Source organism: Engraulis encrasicolus, chromosome 23 (assembly GCF_034702125.1).
Source record: "Engraulis encrasicolus isolate BLACKSEA-1 chromosome 23, IST_EnEncr_1.0, whole genome shotgun sequence".
Classification (NCBI taxonomy): Eukaryota; Metazoa; Chordata; class Actinopteri; order Clupeiformes; family Engraulidae; genus Engraulis; species Engraulis encrasicolus.
The window spans coordinates 11,582,605-11,603,756 of NC_085879.1; the positions used below are offsets into that span (position 1 = coordinate 11,582,605).

The 21,152-nt window shown below is 45.6% G+C and overlaps 1 protein-coding gene across 1 annotated transcript; it reads left to right on the forward strand.

Annotated features, from left to right (window-relative positions):
• The first annotated feature begins 1,360 nt into the window (after nt 1–1,360).
• On the forward strand, nt 1,361–18,342 carry LOC134440359 (neuronal acetylcholine receptor subunit alpha-9). Its single transcript, XM_063190405.1, has 6 exons — nt 1,361–3,250; nt 6,892–7,046; nt 9,845–10,025; nt 14,913–15,170; nt 16,095–16,188; nt 16,971–18,342. The coding sequence occupies exons 1-6, from the start codon at nt 3,086–3,088 to the stop codon at nt 17,819–17,821; spliced, it is 1,704 nt and encodes a 567-aa protein (XP_063046475.1). The 5' UTR covers nt 1,361–3,085; the 3' UTR covers nt 17,822–18,342.
• The last annotated feature ends 2,810 nt before the right edge of the window (nt 18,343–21,152 follow it).

The window sequence follows — 21,152 nt, forward strand, 5'->3', positions numbered from 1 at the left end:
GGGAGAGAGGGATCTCAGAATTGGGCTCTCATTACATTTTATCTTATGGATGGGGGGCCCTTTAAGATGACTTTGTCCTCGGCCCAGCCAAAGCTGTCAGCGGCCCTGACTATACAATGTCTTTTATAGACAAAATATGGTTCTAATTGAGGCTTAGACAATAAACATTTAGGAGGAAGCTCCATCCTTTCTGTTCTGACATAATGTAAGCAGGAAGAGGCGCACAAGGGAAAGCGAAAGCGATGCTGTGGCATGTGTAGCCAATCATCCGTACAGTACACAGATCCAAGGAAACCAAGAGCAGATGGTGACACTGACTGGGGGGGTTGCATATTGTGCTTGAAACGCCTACATAAGTCAAACCCGCCGCCCTTCCCCTCTAGCTAACAAAAGCATCACCGTGTTACTATGTGAGAAGCGCCTACCTATGATAGTGTCGCCCTGTTGTCACAAACAAACACGCACAAACAATACCAAGGAGATGTTTTTGAAGCCAGGTGAACAGGTGTGCGCCAGGTAATTAAGACACGACTGCACTGGCATAAGGGATAGCGGGTTCATAGATGCCTCTCCATGGAGGCAGACGTGCCAGTGGGGACTCGACACAGGCCTGTCACGACCAGGCAAACTAGTTAATTGCCTAGGGTCCCCAGCTGAAAGGGGCCCCTGGTAACGACTGGTTATGAACTTGTATTCAAATGGCAACACCTCCTCGAAAGGGCCCCTCCCCAATAGTTTGAGCCTAGGGCTCCCAAGTACTTTGGAACGGCCCTGACTCGATGGAGAGAGGAAGGCTGGCAGTAGCGGAGAGGGCGTGCCGTAAGGCGGGCATAGCTCCAGACACTTCCCGGTGGCCCCATGTCGCCATCCCCATGCTGATAAAACACCTGCTATCATGCTTACAGCCTGGCACGGCCTCAAGTTACATACCGACACCTACAGCAACAAAAGCCCGTTTTGTACCTTTCCTTTTTTGGGATGATGAGTAGCTAGTCTGCAAGGAGGAAAGCTTGAATGAGTTTTTTTTTAATCTCACTGGGAATGGAGATTATTTTGGAAGGATGTGGAGAGGACCTGTTGCATTTCAGACAGCCAACTACAATGTGTAGGCCTTATTATAACATGGGGGGACGACAACACCTGTATCCAAATCCTTTGTGTGTAATGCAGATTTCTGAGAAGTAGGGCTTTTCTGATTGAATAAAAAGATAATAATAATAAAAATATATTGATTACAAAAAGCTAGGTGTAAATATTTCAGTCATTTTAAATATATGCAGGTGAAAGCCTCTTATAAATTATATAAATCTATAACAAATTATATTTTTGTGATTGACATTATCAGAGCCGCTGACAGCTTTTGCTGGGCCCAGGACAAAGTCAACTGAAAGGGCCCCCTACCCGATACACACAATGTAATGGGAAACCAATTCTGGGCCCCCTATTTGCCCGGGACAGCATACCCCTTTGACCCCCTGTCGACGGGCCTGGAGGACATTACATTTCTCTACGTATTTGGTTCAATAGCCAATGGCAGTAAGAAAATTACATTAACAGTTCAGTTCCAGTCCGTGGCGCAGATGGGCATGGCTACATGCATTATGTTCAAGTAAAAAATGACCTCATATTAATCCACTGTGCGCCATACAATAGACAGATATCACGTTCAAGTGTACGCTACTTACAGTGTACCCTACTATAAATGTGATGTTTAGGTATTGTCGAGTCATCGTGGAACCCGACTACCTTTACGCAGCCAGGAACGCAAATGGCGCGCCATATGATGGCATCATTAGCACCAATGAATTATCGGTTCATCTGTTATTACCTCCTTCCTTGATGCAGTAGGGCCACCTGCCAGGCGCCTGACTGACAGCTGAATAGCAGCGGTGCTCGATGAGGCGATATGGTTCACGGGCGTCCAGTTTCGTCCGGTGCTATGTGATAGCCCGGGCTCCTGTTCCGTGTCTGCGCGCAGCTTGGCTGCAGCTTACCGCCAAGCGCCAAGCGTTAAAAACGGCCGATCTGAGCGCGCGGGACACAGGCAAATGGAAACCGCTCATCGCGATTTAGGAGGGAATTGACTTTAATTGGGGTTGAGTGAGCCAGTATGAAAGTCTGTCTGCAGGTCTCGTCGGAGTTTCCAAAAGTCCTCGGACAAGGAAAAATACTTTACTCGGCGTAGTGGTTATGAAAGCGCAAACATGGAAAGAGGAGTTCTATACATTTACTTTGCAATGATGCTGGTGAGAGGTAAGTCTCTTCGTTCATAAATGTACATGTACTTTTGACCCTGTTGTATGGTCCAATGTGCATGTTCACAGGCTACTTTGGAGAGCCGATGAAGAGCAAAATAAGACAATTATAAATGTCTTGGTCCTGTTGGTAAATGTCCATGTGGACATTATGTGTGTGTATTTTATGTAGGCCTTCTTCACACCTTAATGTCCCCCTGGGGATCAATGAAGTTACTCTACTCTAAGATGTGACACTTTTTTATGCAGCTGTGTTTGGAAGATGAAAATATTTTCACAATATTGTAAATAAACATAGCCATATCTGTTAAAATTGGTTTGTATTGTATTATGTGAACGTAAAAGGCGTTTGTCTACCTCAAAACATTGCCTTTTTCCCTTTAATTTTTTGTGTCCTTTCTTGAGTATGCCGAGCATGTTTGTGGATACTGTAACACAAAGAATCAGACTCACCATGATTCACAATGATTGTGCTGACAATGGCACTACAGCAGTTGAGATAGCACTACATGATTCATTAGTAAATGATTCTTGTGCTGCCATAATAAGGACATGGATGACTCCCATTATAATGAAGACCAACTTCCAAGATCTTTTAACTGAATATAGTGCATTATTTCTGAACATAATTTTCATTTTAATAATCGTGAAAATGTCCTAAAGAACACCTAGTGTGAGATCTTAAGATGTGCATAATGCAGTAGCCAGTATTACCATACGGGTATAATACCATATTGTTATAATGAAACACAAGTTTCTGTATATTCTGTATTTGTAAATTGTGTTAGTTAACATTCTACAACATTTTTGAAATACAATTTGAATGTTTCATGATTTCACCCTCACAAGTGGTGACTTCTGCGAAGGGCTTTTACGCTCAGAAGCTGATGACGGATCTGATGGAGAACTACTCCAACGCCTTGCGGCCTGTGGAGGACACTGATGCGGCCCTCAATGTCACACTGCAGGTGACACTGTCCCAAATCAAAGACATGGTGAGTCAGTTTATCAGCTGTTTGACTGTCATTTTCAGACAGTGCTCAGCCACCCTATGTGGTTAAGTGCATAGCTGCTTGTCTTCAGGACTTCATGGACTTGGATATTTCACACATCATAAAGTAATTTTTCTGACTTCAAGTTCATTAAATACTAATCACAAAAAGTTAGGCCATTAATGTCACGTTGCAATTCACACTATCCCAGATCAAAGTGAATCTGATCAGCTGTTTGATTGGCACTGTCAGACAATGCTCAACTACTTACTTACCACTACTCTTGTAGTCTATAGTGCATATTTGCTTGCCACAGGTATAAAAAGTAACCTGGATTTCACACACAATAAAATCCTTTTGCTGACATCAAGTAAGTTAATTAATTACTAATGACAAAAGCTAGGCCCTCAATGTCACACTGCAGGTCTCACTGTCCCAAATCAAAGTCATTTGATCAGTTGTTTGATTGGCACCATCAGTGAGTGGCCGTGCCTATACAGTATGACCTGCACTTATCTCTGTCTTTGTTACCTCTGCCAAGGAGGTTATGTTTTCGGTCACGTTGGTTTGTCTGTCTGTCTGTCTGCCTGTCTGTTTGTCTGTCTGTCAGCAGAATAACTCAAAACGTTATGAACGGATTTGGATGAAACTTTGTGGAGTTCTTGGAAATGACAAAAGGAACAAGTGATTACATTTTGGTGGTGATCCGGATCCGAAAAAAAAAAGATTCTTCACCACTGCGGGATAGAGCAAATTTTGACATTCCAATTTCTAACTCCATAAAAAGGAGGCAGAAAGACTTAAAAACAGGGTGTAACATAGTCAAATGTTCTTTCAAACAGCTTCTTTGGTGGAGGTCTGCACTCTCTGAGTGCATTTCTAGTTATATTATTTTATTATCTGATGTCTGTTGTGTATTTTTTAAATACCTGCTACATCTGAATTTCCCCTCCAACACCAACTTGACTCATCTGTAGACAGGGTGTAATTTGTCAAAACATCAGAGGAGTTGGACATTTTTTGTCTTTTGATCTCTTTTAAAGCTATGGTTACCAAAGTGATAATGAATTCATCTTAATAACAGTATGATGGTAGTTTGGTAATGGTTTGGTAATGTCAAAGAAATGTTTTTGTGATGTAGTTGAGTGCTTTCAGCAGAGAGTGAATAGGCCAATCAATTGGACTAACTTCGCTCAGTAAGACGCTATGAATTTAAGCAACAGCAGCAGAGCTGCCTTAATCGCTATGAAGTCATTTCAGCGTGAGAGACTCTTGGAAGGGTCAGAAAAAGATCTCAGGTCGGACTTGCACCCAGGTCCCTGGACTTATGGTGCGGCACTTTATCTCACTGAGTCATGACAGCCCCATCATTAGCAACTTGACCTCAGCTGAGATCAAAATCCATTAGCAGAGCAAAGGATATCAAATCCAAAAAGGAAGAGGACCCACTTCAAATCACACCCTAGCTGTCGATCCATAGATAAACCTAGGCTTCCCCCCTCCCTACACTGTCATGATCAGCTGTGTGATCAGATTGGATCAGATCACAGGATGTGGCAGGGTGCTGTAGACAAAGCACTGGGCTTGATAACGATCTTCTGCCAGCTGCACCCCGCTGTAGGCTACCTTAGTTAGGTCAGGCCATCACATCACTTCTCCGCCACACTCTCACCTTTTACTCCTCCCCTGAACTCCTGACCTATACTCTTCCTACTTGTAGGCCTACTTAAAAAAAAACCTAACCTTATTTGCCATCTGCACTCATTGTTTCCTGTGCACGTTGTATCTGCAAGTGTTGTAGTGTTGTTTACTCAGCGTTCTATTGGATATCTATTGATTCTTATGTACTATTTTGATAAACATGCTAGAAGTATTGTCAATTGCAGTGTAATGCAATTTGAAGTAATGAAATGGTTCAACTGACCTAGCCCTAACCTTAGATTGGGGGAACTATGCACAGAAAGAATTGAAAGGATCCATTCAGCCACCGTTAGGGTCCATTTAAGCATGTTTTAGAGTGGACTTCTTTGGAAACTGTCTGTTGTGATAGGGGCCAATAGATGCCGTCTGTTTTATCTCTTATCCCATTTTAATGATGCCACCGCTGTCGATCAGACAGCCTCATTTCACATGTGTTTGTGCACACTCCGATGGCTATGACCTTCTGTCCCCGTGTGTGTCTGTGGCTTAGCGTGTCTTTGGTCTTTGTATGTGTCCTGTTACGGTCAGTGGCAATGATGGAGTAGTACTGTGTGTGTGTGTGTGTGTGTGTGTGTGTGTGTGTGTGTGTGTGTGTGTGTGTGTGTGTGTGTGTGTGTGTGTGTGTGTGTGTGTGTGCGTGTGTGTGTGTGTGTGTGTAGAGGGGGGCGGCCACAGGTGCAGCTGATGGTGGGGTGGAGGGTGTTGACTGTCTGGCTCTGCTTGCTCTTGTTAGTCTTATCTAATGTCAGTGCTTGATAGTGTTATGTACCCCCGCCCCCTCAATCTGTCCATCCATCCATCCATCCATCCATCCATCCATCCATCCATCCATCCATCCATCCATCCATCCATCCATCCATCCATCCATCCAATCATCCATCCATCCATCCATCCATCCATCCATCCATCCATCCATCCATCCATCCATCCATCCATCCATCTGTCTACTGTCTGTTCATCTCTAATATGAGCGGCCAAGTCTGGGTTTCAGTCTGTGTCCGTCTGACCTCATAGTGAGACTGTGATGCATAAAAGATGAAGATTAACTCTGGCCACTTGATATCTGAGTACAGTATCGCATCTGTGAAGACTCCAGATTACAGTCAGATAGCCACACCTGCATCGCTTACTACCACTAACATATAGCATGTCTACGTCACTGAAGCCTTGCGGGAAAGATTGACTGTACATAGAAGATTAACACAGTGTTAGATGCAAAAGACGCAGGCCACTTGATACATTGGCACGGTAACGTATCTGTTAAGTCTAAAGATTACAGTTAGATAGTCACGCCTGCATCGCTTACCACTAACCTATAGCATGTCTACGTCGCTACAGCCTTGAGTTATATGGCGAGATTGCAGTACAATAGAGGAAAGATTGAGATTAACTTTCCTCGCATGTCCTTTTCAATGCAAAAAACAGGCCACTTGATACTGTGGTGTCGCGATTACAGTTAGATAGTCGTGCCTGCATGGCTTACCACTAAACTACAGCACTGTACATCTATACATTACAGCATTCAGTTGTTAGTGTTCCTTTAGCTATCGCATTCTGTCTTTCTCTGTTTTTCCATCCCTTCCTGGCCCTCCTCTCTCTCTCTCTCTCTCTCTCTCTCTCTCTCTCTCTCTCTCTCTCTCTCTCTCTCTCTCTCTCTCTCTCTCTCTCTCTCTCTCTCTCTCTCGCCACTGTATTTCTTGCTCTTCTTCCTCTCTATGACTTGATGATTTTTCCCACCTTTTCTGTCTGTTGGTCTGTCTGTCTGTCTGTCTGTCTCTCTCTCTCTCTCTCTCTCTCTCTCTCTCTCTCTCTCTCTCTCTCTCTCTCTCTCTCTCTCTCTCTCTCTCTCCACTGTATTTCTTGCTCTTCTTCCTCTCTATGAGATTTTACCCACCTATACTGTCTGTCTGACTGTCTGTCTGTCTCTCTCTCTCTCTCTGTAGGATGAGAGGAACCAGGTGCTGATAGCGTACCTGTGGATCAGGCAGACGTGGCACGACCCGTACCTGAAGTGGAACAAGGAGGACTACGACGGCCTGGAGGTCATCCGCATCCCCAGCAGCCTGGTGTGGAGACCAGACATCGTCCTCTATAACAAGTACAACAAGTCTCTCTCTCTCTCTCTCTCTCTCTCTCTCTCTCTCTTCCCCCCCCTCTCTCTCTTTCAACACAAGCACATACGCTGTAGCTTACCAAATCTAAAAACAGCATGTGTCATATTCACCTTCTCCCAGATCACTGTGCAACACACATATCATACATATATATCTTAAGCTGTGACTTTCATTTCATATCCAAGATCCTATCCGATCCTATCCTTTGCTCATGCCGTATTAAATTCTTGTCAGCACCTGAAGATTCACATTTGGTCTCCCCTGCCATGGCCTAACGGTAGGCGAGTACATTTAGGGTTTAACCCCAAAAAAATTGATACAAAAGGTTTTTTTATGGATTCTATTACTATTGGACCTGCTAAATGACATACTAAAAATCTAGTAAAATCTGACTTTGGGAAATGAGTTTTCTCAACATAGCTTCCATAGGCTTATTATAAGTGTCAAGAGACACTCCAGGTGAATAGGCCAAAAAATGTAGCTTGCCGATATCACCATGAAACTTAATCCGGTGATTACTCACATATTTGTGAGAAAAAAATGTATTGCAAGTTTTCTGAAATGTTATGTTTTAATATGGTAATTGGACTATATCTAATTAAATATGCATTACATTTCAAAATGCAAAAACTCAAAATCTGAAAAAGCCAAGCTCAAAATTACTCTTTTATTTTGTTTCTAGTAAGCCAGAAGATATCTTCAGAAGAGATTATGGACATCTCTTTTTGTTTTGTAGTAAATATAAAAATCTTTGTGCAGACTCACCAGCTAGCATTTTTTTTCAAAACATGATTATTAGATTATTATCTTAGATAAATAATTGAGTTTTATGTTTCTCAAGTTCTTCAAGACATTCTTTGAGTCTGGTGGTATCATTCTTAGCATGTATCAAGGGCAAGGTCAGCTGTCCTCAAATCATAGCCTCTCCACAGAGGTGTCCTAAGGGCTGGTGCTGGGACTCCTATTTGCCATGTACACCACATCACTGGGCCATGTTATCTGTTCTCACAGCTTCTCATACTACTGTTACACCGATGAAGCACAGTTACTTTGTGCCAGATGACTCCACGGTCACACACATTTCCACTTGCCTCTCTGAACTATCCACAAGTATGAAGGAATGCAACCTTCAGTTGAGCCTCGCCCAAATGCACTGCTGGTGATCCCAGCCAAAGATTTAGGTTGCCATGATATCGAACTCAATATGGATTCTGCTACTGTTGCCTCAAATAAGGCCACAAGAAATCTAAGTGTCATTGTTGATGACCATCTATCATTCTCTGACCACATAGCCTCAGTTTCCCAGTCATGTCCTCTTTTTCATGCCCTAATTGAATACAAGGCCCTGACCCTTGCCTATGAAGTTACAACAGGCCCTACTCTGGCTTACCCGAAAGCTATGCTAAAGCCCTATGTCCTTTCAGGACATTGTCTGTCTCCAGTACCAACCGTTTCACCTTGCCCTCTACTTACACAAGTAGTGGCTCCTGTCTATTCAGTTCAGCTGCTGAAAGACCCAAAATACCTAGTGACACCATGATTCATCACTGATGATGTGCCCTGACAAACAACACATGGATATTACCATAGCAGTAGTGTCTTTATCCACCCAAACAGCACTCCAAACAAACAGATCCTGAAAACATGTTAGTTCATGCCAATGTAATTATCATGTAGTAACCTTTATTTTAAAAAACTTTGATCTTGAAAATGACACCTTTCCTGAAGTTAGATTTACCTAGATTTTTAGTATGTTAGTAAGGACAACTGGATGTATTGAAATCAGTTGAAAAACCTTCTGTATCAATTTTTTTTGGGGTTTGGTGCATTTTGGCCATAGATGTACTCGACTAACGGTAGGGTACTGGGTTACTATGCTGCTCGAACCCGGGTCATTTGCCGATCCTTCCCCGTCTTTCTCCCCACTCGCTTCCTGTCTTTCCCCCACTGCCCTGTTAAAAATAAAGGCAAAAAACATAAAAATATTCATATTTGGTCTGTAAAGCTGCTGATGGTTTCACACAACAGTTTTGGCATGACTTGAAGATATCTGTTTATGTTTACAAGCATCACTCCCATCATCCTTATTGTCTGCATGGCTAGTCTGTCTGAGTGGTCTTCCAGCCTGCCAGCTCTGTTGTCTGGCACCTCTGTCTTTCTCTTGTTCATGTTCTCTTTTACACACACACACACACACACACACACACACACACACACACACACACACACACACACACACACACACACACACACACACACACACACACACACACACACACACACACACACACACACACACACACACACGCATGGATAACACTGACTCTCATACATGCATAAAGAATAGCTCTCTGCTCTGCCTGTAACAGATAAGCTGGGCCACCTGCCTGGAACAGGATGGAATCTATGCTGGACAATCCCTCCTGCAGGCTTTCACTTACCCTCTGGCTTTGTATCTGTATCTGAGTGAGTGAGTGAGTGTGCGTGTGCGTGTGCGTGTGCGTGTGCGTGTGCGTGTGTGCGTGTGTGTGTGTGTGTGTGTGTGCGTGCGTGCGTGTGTGTGTGTGTGTGTGTGTGTGTGTGTGTGTGTGTGTGTGTGTGTGTGTGTGTGTGTGTGTGTGTGTGTGTGTGTGTGTGTGTGTGTGTGTATGCACAGTGTCAATATGACAAGGACCAATGCTATCAGTGTTAATTTCAACCATGTGTGTGTGTGTGTGTGTGTGTGTGTGTGTGTGTGTGTGTGTGTGCGTGCGTGTGTGTGTGCTTGCGTGCGTGCGTCCAGAGCGGACGATGAGGAGAATGGGCCCATGGAGACCAACGTAAAGCTGCGGTACGACGGCGAGATCATCTGGGACACACCCTCCATCACCAAGAGCTCCTGCGTGGTGGACGTCTCCTATTTTCCCTTCGACTACCAGGAGTGCAACCTGACCTTTGGCTCCTGGACCTACAATGGAAACCAGGTGAGCGGAGCAGCTGCAGCACACACATGCATATTTATACAGTACAGTACTACACTGTGTATGGTAATACAGCTACACAGCCAGGTGTATACAAAACGAATGGACCACTACAAGTCTTTTGTAAAACCAGGTGAGCTGAGCTGACATGCATGTACTACACAGTCATTTTACATGAGCATGACCAAGTGTGTAGCGCCTTTTGCTCCTGGACTTATAATGGAATGTATTAATAGCACAGAGATAGTGGTAATACCATTGACAATGCATATGTTAGTGGGTGATACATTTTACATAACCAGCTGTACAAGGTGAGCAAATCGATCATTGCCTTTCACTGCCGCCTTTTGCTCCTGGACCTACAACGGAAACTAGGAGAACTGAGCAGCAGACGTGCATATTAATACACCGTGGTGTGGTAATGCAACCAGGTCACACAAAGAAAATTGACCCTACTGCTAAGTGATGAACTTGAAAGAAATACATAATTTGCCTGTAATCCTTTGATGGGGAAGTCCACCTACTGTATATCACCCTCTTTTCAGTAAACTAAAGAAGTCTGACACTGGAGCCCCTTTCGTTTTGAAAAAATGCATTATGCAAATGCAAATGCATTAATTCCTAAAGAACACAGCAAAATTAACCCCTTAGCGCAGAGCCTTTGTTATAAGCTTACTGTCACCAAAATTGTAATGACTATGCCTTGATCTGTTACTTAAGGCTCTTAGTACTGTCACATAGCAATGTTGTTATGATGTAGTTGAATATTTTCAGCAAATAGTGAATAGGCCCGCGGGCGACCCCATCTGCAGTAAGAGGCCACTGATTGAAGAAACACAGGACGAGTTGGAATTATCCTTTATGTGCCAGCGTGTACTAAGAATGCCATCAGGAATGACAGAGAGGGGTTATCAAGTGGGCACCTCCTTCACCGGCGTTTTGTCTATTTAAGCCCACGACACCTCCGGTAGGCTCGACGGTAACCCCAGGCGTCCCTGGGGTACCCCCCTCTGTGTCATCCCTGGCTGCCATTTGATGCCCAGCAGGTGTCCTGACGTTTCAGCCAAAGCCATTGGCTGCTTCCTTCAGCTGCTTCCTTGATGGCATGGCACAGGCTCTGGCCTCTAACTCCTACATCCTTGAGCAGTCTGGTGGTAGATTAAGCCAAGAAGCCTCTGCATCCCACTTCTACAGGACGTACTTCAGTCCTCCAGCCATGCTGCTGTGCCTCTGCAGCAAGGTCAGCATACCGTAGGTGTTTTCGTTCATATGCCTCTTCTACAGACTCCTCCCAAGGCACAGTCAGCTCAGTAATAAAGACCCTCTTCGCAGATGGTGACCAAAGTACCAAATCAGGTCTAAGTGTGGTGGCGGCAATTTCAGGAGGAAAGACGAGGCATTGACCAACATCTGCCAGCATTTTCCAGTCCGAGGCTGAGTGTAGCCGGCAATGTTCTGTTGATGTCAGTGCACTGCGATTTGTCTTTGCCCCCCCCCTCGCGCACGAATGTGACTGCTGGCAGGATGTTTAGCCTTGCAGGTGTTGCTGAATTGACAGTTGATCGCCTGTTCTCCAAAGTGTTCTCCAAAGTGGCAGCAAGTTCTTTCAAAACCTGGTTGTGACGCCAGGTATAGCGCCCCTGGGCAAGACTCACATTACACCCTGTGAGAATATGCCTAAGGGGATGCGGCTTGGAGCAGAGTGTGCAGCCTGGATCTTCTCCTCTCCACTGCTGGAGGTTCATGGGTGTGGGGGAGGACATCATATGTTGCTCTTATGATGAAGCTGAGTCGCTTTGCCTCCATACTCCACAGATCTTTCCAGTTCATTTTCCTTCCCTCCACATTGTCCCACTTGGTCCACTTCCCTTGCTTACCAAGTGCCACCATCTTGGCCCTCCTGACGCCTTCCTCCTGGTTTTTGACCTCATCCACGATCATCCTCCTCCTTTCAGAAGCTGAGGCTTTGCTCCAAGCTGGCCGATGAGCAGTTAGTCCCAGCCCTCCTCTTCCATGCTGGACATGTCCCACGATGTCCGCATGCTTGAGGGCTGTCACAGCCTCCTCAACAGCTTGAGCTGGTCTCCATTTGCGGCCTGCTGTGATGGCTGGGGCGTTCTTGCTCACCATCAGGTCTTTGGACTCGGTCAGCATCACCTGTAGTCTTGTCTTGGCGCACTTGAATTCCTCCGTAAGACTGGTGAGCGGCAGTCTGAGGAGGCAATCTCCATAGAGGGCGGTGGATGTCAAGCAGCGTGGGACTCCCAACCACTTCTTTATGTAGTTGGAGATTCCCTTCTCCATTCTTTCCACTGTTGAGATGGGAACCTCATACAGTATCCGGGGTAGGAGGCCAAACTGTAGGCACCAGATCTTTAGCTTCCCAGGAAGCTCGGTGCGCTCAATGGCTTCCACGCCATTGCTGATGTCCTTCTGCAGTTGTGCCACTTGACCCTTATCCCTCAGGCTCGCATCAAACCACCTCCCAAGGCTCTTGACTGGCTGCTCAGAAACTGACGGAATTGGTTCCTCCCCGATGAAGAATTTGAGGTCTGACAGCACTCCCTTGACAATGGAAATGCTGCGTGACTTAGATGGCTTTATCTTCATACGGGCCCAACTGATGTTCTCCTGTAGCTTTCTGAGCAGACGTCTGGTACATGGTACTGTGGTTGTTAGCGTGGTGATGTCGTCCATGTATGCTCTGAGAGTAGGGAGCCGGGCACTGGGGTTGAGCCTTTGTCCACCGACAACCCATTTGGAGGCTCTGATGATTACTTCCATTGCCATAGTGAAGGCCAAGGGAGATACGGTGCAGCCTGCCATTATGCCAACCTCCAGGCATTGCCAGGTGGTGGTAAACTCCGTGGTGGTGAAACAAAACTGCAGGTCTTGAAAATAGGACTTCACCAAGGCTGTAATATGTCCAGGGATGCTGAAGAATTCAAAGGCAGTCCAAAGTAGCTCATGTGGTACTGATCCAAACGCGTTAGCCAGGTCCAGAAAGACAACGTGTAGATAATCTGTCTTCGCCTTTGCTGCCTGAATCTGGTGCCAGATCATACTAGAATGTTCCAGGCATCCAGGGAAGCCTGATATACCTGCCTTCTGTACAGATGTATCAATGTACTGGTTCTTAAGCAGGTATGCAGAGATTCTCTGGGCCATCACCGAAAAGAACATCTTGCCTTCTACGTTCAGTAGGGAGATTGGTCGAAACTGGCTGATGGTTTCTGCCTCTTTCTCTTTTGGGATTAGGACACCTCCTGCTCTCCGCCACACTTTGGGAATGTTCTTCTTCTGCCATATCGTCCTCATCAACTTCCAAAGAAACCTTAGGACATCAGGTGTGTTTTTGTACAGCTTGTACGGTATCCCATTTGGTCCTGGGGCTGACACCGTCCTTGCTCGGTGGACCACCCTTTCCACCTCTTTCCAAGTCGGGGGGCCAACGTCGCACTGATGTTCTGGGGGAGCGATTGGTGGGATGTCTGCAGGAATTGCGAGTGTATGCTCCTGAAGTGGTCCTCCACGTCTCTTTTAGTTGTTTTAAGGGATCCGCTTTTCTCTCTTGAGAAAAGGCCTTTCAGGAATGCATAAGGATCTTTGTAGAACCTTGTTCTAGTGCGTTCTTGCTTCCTCAAGGTCTCCGCTTTGCGTAGAGATGTTAGCCGGATTTTGATGTCCATTTGGAGTGCGTTGATGCCTTCCTTTTCTACGTCTGTGGACTTTCTCCATACCTTCTTGAGCTGTCTCCTTTCCTGGACCAGACGCTTTATCTCCTGCTGTCTCCTTGATGTAACCACTGGGACTTGGTCTCTGCTCTTGTGTTCTTTAACACCGAACCGTTCCACTCCATACTGGTAGATCAGGTTTCCCATACTCTCCAGCTTCTTTTCAGCCGTGCCTTTTAGCTGCTCAAGGGACTTTGCCAGGTCAGTGTTGACAGCCTCCCACAGCTTCCTTTCTGCCGCACCAGGCCATTTCACCTGCGATTTGCGCCCAGCCATTTTTCTCTCAGCTGGAGGTCTAGCTGGTTGAGTGGATGGGATGGGACTCACCACTGCAGTCTCTGTGTTTGAGGTAACGTTCTGTGCCGTAGAGGTATTGATGCACTGCACACTGTGGTTGGCGTCCCGTTGCTGTGCTTCATCCGACTGACTTGACCCATTTCTAAGAAAGTAGTCAATGCGGGGTCTCTGCGGTTCCTCTCTCGCACACCCCTTCTTTCCCTGGTGTATCCTCAAACCCCAAGTATGATGTTACTTTACTCCACCCGCAGACGCATCTCTGTAGTTTGTGACCTGTTGCTGCTGACGTAGCTGTATCGGGTGGCATGATAATCTCTTGTACTGCGCTGTGTCTCATAGTCGTTTTCGGTCCGGGGTCTGACACCATAGTTCCATCCGATGAGTCTTCTTGCGCCCTCACTCTCGCAGACTCTGAGGGTATTGTCTTCATTTGTCTTGACGTAGCAATGGCGGGTGCCCTCGACATGATAACATGCGAAAGCTACAGACATGGGGTGCTAGCCCAATACTGTCCCTTTGGGGTCTGTTCCCTCCTGTCAGCTGTCTCTCCAGGCTGTCACAAAGGCTTTCCTCTGTTGTCAGCTGATCTTTCTCAGCGGTCACTGGTTTTCCAGATATTCAGATTGAAGAAACACAGGACGAGTTGGAATTATCCTTTATGTGCCAGCGTGTACTAAGAATGCCATCAGGAATGACACAGAGGGGTTATCAAGTGGGCACCTCCTTCACCGGAGTTTCGTCGATTTAAGCCCACGACCCCTCCGGTAGGCTCGACGGTAACCCCAGGCTGAGACCAAGACAAGCATCAGTCCAATCAAAGCACATGTTAGTGTATCTCTCCATCTCTCTTGTGATTTAGGTGGACATCATCATGGGCATGGACAGTGGCGACCTGTCAGACTTCGTGGAGAACGTGGAGTGGGTGTGCCACGGCATGCCGGCCCAGAAGAACGTCATCATGTACGGCTGCTGCTCGGACCCCTACCCCGACATCACCTACACCGTGAAGCTGCAGCGCCGCTCTTCCTTCTACATCTTCAACCTGCTGGTTCCCTGCTTCCTCATCTCCTTCCTGGCACCGCTCAGCTTCTACCTGCCTGCTGACTCTGGAGAGAAGGTCAGCACTTTCTTCTCCTTCTTCTTCTTCTTCTTCTTCTTCTTCTTCTTCTTCTTCTTCTTCTTCTTCTTCTTCTTCTTCTTCTTCTTCAACTTGTTGCTGCCCTGCCTCATCATCTCCTTCCTGGCGCCACTGGACTTCTACCTGCCTGCCGACTCGGAGGAGAAGGTGCCTCTCTCTGTTTTTTATTTCATCCCTTGATCTGTCTTTCTTTCTTTGTCTTTCCACTGACCACTGACTCAGAGGAGAGGATCAGATCTGGGCTCACTTCAAACTGCTGCTGCCCTACTTCACATCTCCTTCCTGGAGCCACTGGGTTCTACCTGCCCATAGACTCTGGGGAGAAGGTCACACCAACTCCGAAGAGAAGGTTGTGTCTCGTCTAACTACAACTTTACAACTGTTCTTTATTTTTCCATCAATGACTTTCAGTCCCTCTATATGTCTATCCTTTGGTCTGTCTGTCTGCTCAGATCTCTCTCTCCCTCTTTCTTTCTGTGTGTACACATACATACTATCTTAAGCTGTGACATTCATTTCACATCCAATACAGCATGCTATCTTCTCCTGTGGTTATGACAGGTTAAATAAAAGTCAGCACTTCAATATTCTTATTTGTTTGTTCTTAAAAGCTGTTGATGGTTTCATACAACAAACTTAGCATTACTTGAAGATATCCATTGACAAACATGACTCGTATCATCCTTAATATGTCTGCATGGCTACCCCCCCTCACACATGCACACTCACAGCATTTCCCACCAGCCTACTAACTCCAGGGAGAATGTCTTCCTGCTATCTGGAAGGTCTTGTTATATTATGTGACTGTGTGCAGCCATTTACAGTAATATTCTGATTCTCATTCACATTCTGCCTTTCTGTGTTTCCCCATCCCCCCACTCCTCACTCTCTGTGGGAATAAAGGTGTCACTGGGTGTAACTGTGCTGCTGGCCCTCACTGTCTTCCAGCTCATGGTGGCCGAGAGCATGCCACCATCGGAGAGTGTGCCACTCATAGGTGTGTTTCGTGTGTGTGTGTGTGTCTGTGTGTGTGCGCGCGCGTGCGTGCATGCGTGCATGCATTTGTGCATGCGTGTGGGTTTGCATGCATTTGTGTATTTTCGATGTGCTTGTGCATGTGCATGCATGCACATGTGTTACCACTTTCGGCACCCCAAGTGTGTGTGCTTTCTGTGTGCTCATGTGGGTGTGGGTGTCTTCCCTCACTCTATAACTTAATCTAGTGTGTGATGACTGATGTTGCATTGCATGTAATGACTGCTTTACACAGTTTTGGTGAGAGAGCTCTCTCCATCGATGGACAATGAGCTTTGGGTGTATTGATAAACTATATACAACTGCAAGTTGCAGTTATTGTTGCATGGAATGCATTTATTGGATTTTCCAGATTAACATTCATGTGTCTAAGTGCATATTGTCTCGTTGTAGTATAGAGAATAGACTAATAAACTAATGAAATAGACTGATAAAATAGGTTTTAACTGCAATATCCCCATGCTTTTGCAGTTTCTTCAAATAACAAATAATGTAAATGCATAGCAAAAAGTTATTTACACTATTAACACTGCATTATTAACTGTGTACACAAGGGAGTACATAGTAATGCAAATCCATCAATTATTTTGTGGCTATTTTTCACTTACATGTACAGTTATCACCACCAGTCAGTCTTTGTTTTGGTTGTCTTTAAATTGTGATAGGCCACCGCTCATCTGTTTAGAAGGTGCAGGATTCAGTAGAAATTTCTGTATAAAAATTTCTGGTTGTCTTTAAAAACAGGAAAGTACTATGTGGCGACGATGACGATGATCACGGCGTCCACCACACTGACCATCTTCATCATGAACATCCACTTCTGCGGGGCCGAGGCCAAGCCTGTCCCACAGTGGGCCAAAGCCCTCATCATCGACTACTTGGCCAAGATCTTCTTTGTGTACGAGGTGGGCGAGAACTGCACTTCCCCACAGGACGAGACGCATGAAGACCACCCTTTTTTCCCAAATATGGATGAGCACAAGCATCAACAGGCTGACAAACACCACCACTACCACCGGCTGCACCAAAATGAGAAGAACTTCCAGCGTCATCATCAAGGCCGCAACAGCCATCCTCATCACCCTCAGCCCAATGGGATACTCAAGGGACCAGGAGGCCCAGAGGGGAAGAAAGGGAGCCTACGCTACAACAAGCCCGGCTCTCCACCTCTCCCCAACATCCCTGAAGATGACTTCTCCATCCTCAAGCCCCCGGTCTCCCAGACCTACGACGGGCTCAATGGGTCAAAGACCTGCCTCTTGAAGGAGGTGCCTCCTCCTACGCCTTGTTGTCCAGATGAGAAGAAACCGCCCTCGTCCACCTTCACGTCCACCACCACCTGCTCCTGCCGGTTCTGCAGCTCCCCGCCGCCCCCTAGCTGCTGGGACGAGGCGTTCATGTCGCCGGACCATGCAGCGTTGATGCGCAACGTGGAGTACATCACCAACTGCTTCCGCGAGCAGCGCTCCACCTGCATCAAGGTGGCCGAGTGGAAGAGGGTGGCCAAGGTGATGGACCGCTTCTTCATGTGGATCTTCTTTGCCATGGTCTTCATCATGAGCATCATCATCATGGCCAAAGCCGAGTCGGTGTAGCCTCATACGGTGCACCATATGCCGCAAGTGGAACTACTTACTACTTACTTTTCCTCTTTGTCCCGGCTGGGACATAAGGCCGAGCATCCTCTTTATAGCCAAAGCCAAGTCGGTGTAGCCTCATACAGTGCACCCTATACCACAAGTGGAATTACTTACTGCTTACTTATCCTTTTCGTCCAGGCTTGGACATAAGGCCGAAATCATTACACTGCCACTGAACCTTATCTCATGGAATCCTGCCATGGAATCCTGCCAGCGGAATGCTCTGCTGATAATAGACCATGACTTGGTCATTACCGCTCTGGCAACAACAAACGTATAATGGGAGCCGTGTCTCAGCACATTAAAATGCTCTGTGAAAGAATCTTTAGGGAAAGTTCTTCAGTGAAGAGCAGTGGAAAGAAGTCTACCTATTGCATGACATTACTGTAGCGGGTGCATTTATTATCCATCTTGGGCAAAGCGTAGTTGGTGTAAGCCCCTTTGCACAGATGCTCCGTTATAACATTACTGTCACAACACATGGTATCATCCATAGCAACCTGGCCCCCTGACCAACGCTTAGATGCCTGTGATAGTATGTGTGTGTGTGTGTGTGTGTGTGTGTGTGTGTGTGTGTGTGTGTGTGTGTGTGTGTGTGTGTGTGTGTGTGTGTGTGTGTGTGTGTGTGTGTGTGTGTTTAGCGCCCTCTGCAGACAACTGAAAACACTACAGGCAGACACACACAAATAAACAAAGACAGACAGACAGGTTCATTGCAATACTTGGCCCAACCTCCTCCAGGGGGCTAGGTAAACATGGTAATGACCACGTCTTATCGTTTACTTAAAACTCAGAAATACAGTATTATGATGTAGTTGAGTTTTGTCTGCAGAGAGTGAATAGGCTCGTCAAAATGGGTTCATCTGCATCAAGATGCTACAGGTGCACTATAGTAAAAAGACCTTTGGGGAAAGTGCCCAGCAGTAAATACATAGAAGTCTATGGCACGGCAATGACATTACTGAGTAGACATGTTTTATCCAAAGCTACTTACAAAAGAAGGAATAATCTACAACCTGCTTAAGGCATAGCTCCCCGATGAACTGCAGCAGGATTCAAGGCCATTACATTACATTACATTTCATTTAACAGATGACTTTATTACATTACATTACACTTTGTGGACGCTTTCATCCAAAGCGACTTACAGTAATTTTAAGTACAGTATATTGGTTACAGTCCCTGGAGCAGTGTGGGGTTAGGGGCCTTGCTCAAGGGCACCTCAGCCATGGAGTGAGGTAGGGAGTGGAAGGGTGGTAAAGCCCATCTCCTTAACCACTAGGCCACGGTTGCCCTAATTTATCCACAGTGACTTAAAAAAGAGGGCCCAAACTGCAATACGTACATGTAAAGTTTGGGAAATACAGAGAGCAGCAGATGGACGTGATCATCTGCCATGTGAAGAGGGGTGTGGTCTACAAGCCCCCTTTATTGAAGAGTTTAAAAACCTAATGTAATGTAATGTAATTCCCATATCAGATTTAGAACTGATGAAGTCTCTCCATAGAAGCGAAGAAAGGTCTTTCATGTTCCAAAGACAAGTCCAGATACTTTAGAAGTCAAGTGGCTACAATTGTTTTTTTCATTGCCTTAGTGGAGAAATTACGATAGGCCCATGTTTAGAATAATTACCTTGAATGTGCTTAACTGTACTCAAACATTGAATACACCAAAGATTTGTTTATCTCAAGCACACGAAAGATTAATGTACAGAATGATTGTATATTGTGGCGTTGTTAAACAAATTTTCACATTTGTCCAAACAATAAAACATCCTTGATACACTAAAGCTATTTATCACACTGGATTTATTACATTGGATATCTCTCTCTCTCTCTCTCTCTCTCTCTCTCTCTCTCTCTCTCTCTCTCTCTCTCTCTCTCTCAAACTCACACACACACACACACACACACACACACACACACACACACACACACTGTTCTAAAACACTATCCTACAGGAAGATTAATAATCTCGATTTATCTGATATCTGCCCAGTGTTTGCGTCATGGGGCAGAGTGAGCCTGGCTGGTGTGTCAAATACTGTATGACTCGTGGATGGATGGCCATATCTCATTTCTCTGTCTGAAATCAGACACCAAAAACTCTGGATTACAAAAGGAGCGCCTTCCCTCTGCATGCCTGCAATTCCTTGTCCTGTCCCCGAGAGGAATTATTCATTCAAAATAATGAGCTGCATTGTTAATGATTGGTGATGACTTGCTGTTCCGGCCAACCAGAGCCAAATGGGGAGATGTAAGGCAATATGCGAGGATGGATATTCATTATGCATCTCGCATCCCCTATGTGTCCACCACGCTTGATCAAGGTGACGTATTACCGCCTAATGTAGCCACAACACTGGCAGTGACTTTGCAAGGTGACGTATTGCTGCATGGCCTTATGTAGCAACAGACAGCGCAATTCCTTTAAGTTAAGTTCTTTATACGTCCCCCATTCTCAATCTGACCTTAATGAACAAGAACAATACTGAATGCGAAACCATATTTTACGCACTTGATCAAGGTGACATATTATTCTAGCATTATGTGACCACACTGACGGTGGCAATGCAATTCAATTCGGTTCTGTATCTCGTTTATCAATCTAAGATCTATGTTTGAGAATAGCAGCATCTCACAGCCCCTATGTCTCCACCTCTCTTGACCAATGTGACAAATTATTCGGGCCATACAATATATGTAGCAACAACACAGGTCATTGCAGTGCATTTCAATTAGGCCTAATTATGATCCTCGTTTTCAACTTGTATGAGTGACAACATCATCATCAATACTATGTGAGGACATTCATTATGCATCCCACAGCCCTTATGGGTCCACCACACTTGATCACAGTGATGTATTACAGCCTGATGTAGCCACAACCCTGCTAGTGGCAATGCAATTCAATTAGGCTCTATAGGTATGGCCCTCGTTCTCAATCTATTCCTCGACCTATATGTTGTGGTGTGCATGACCATTGGCCCCATGCCTGGCTAATGGCTGTAATGGATAGGGGGCTTTGTTTTGAAACGGGGAACTGCGTTCGAATGACAGCAATGGATTACCTCAGGATAATTCTCAGGTTATTAGTACTAAGCCATTACCATGGGTGGAAATCCTGCCTTTCAGGATTCATGTAACAACCTTGACATGGGTTTGGTCCATGATTGGTCCAAAACGTACTCAGATGTCGTTATGTCATTTAAGGAAGGCCTGAGTGAGTATCCGGAACATTATAGCATGCATCCCCATAAACAATGACCTAGGTTGCCAGCTCCTGT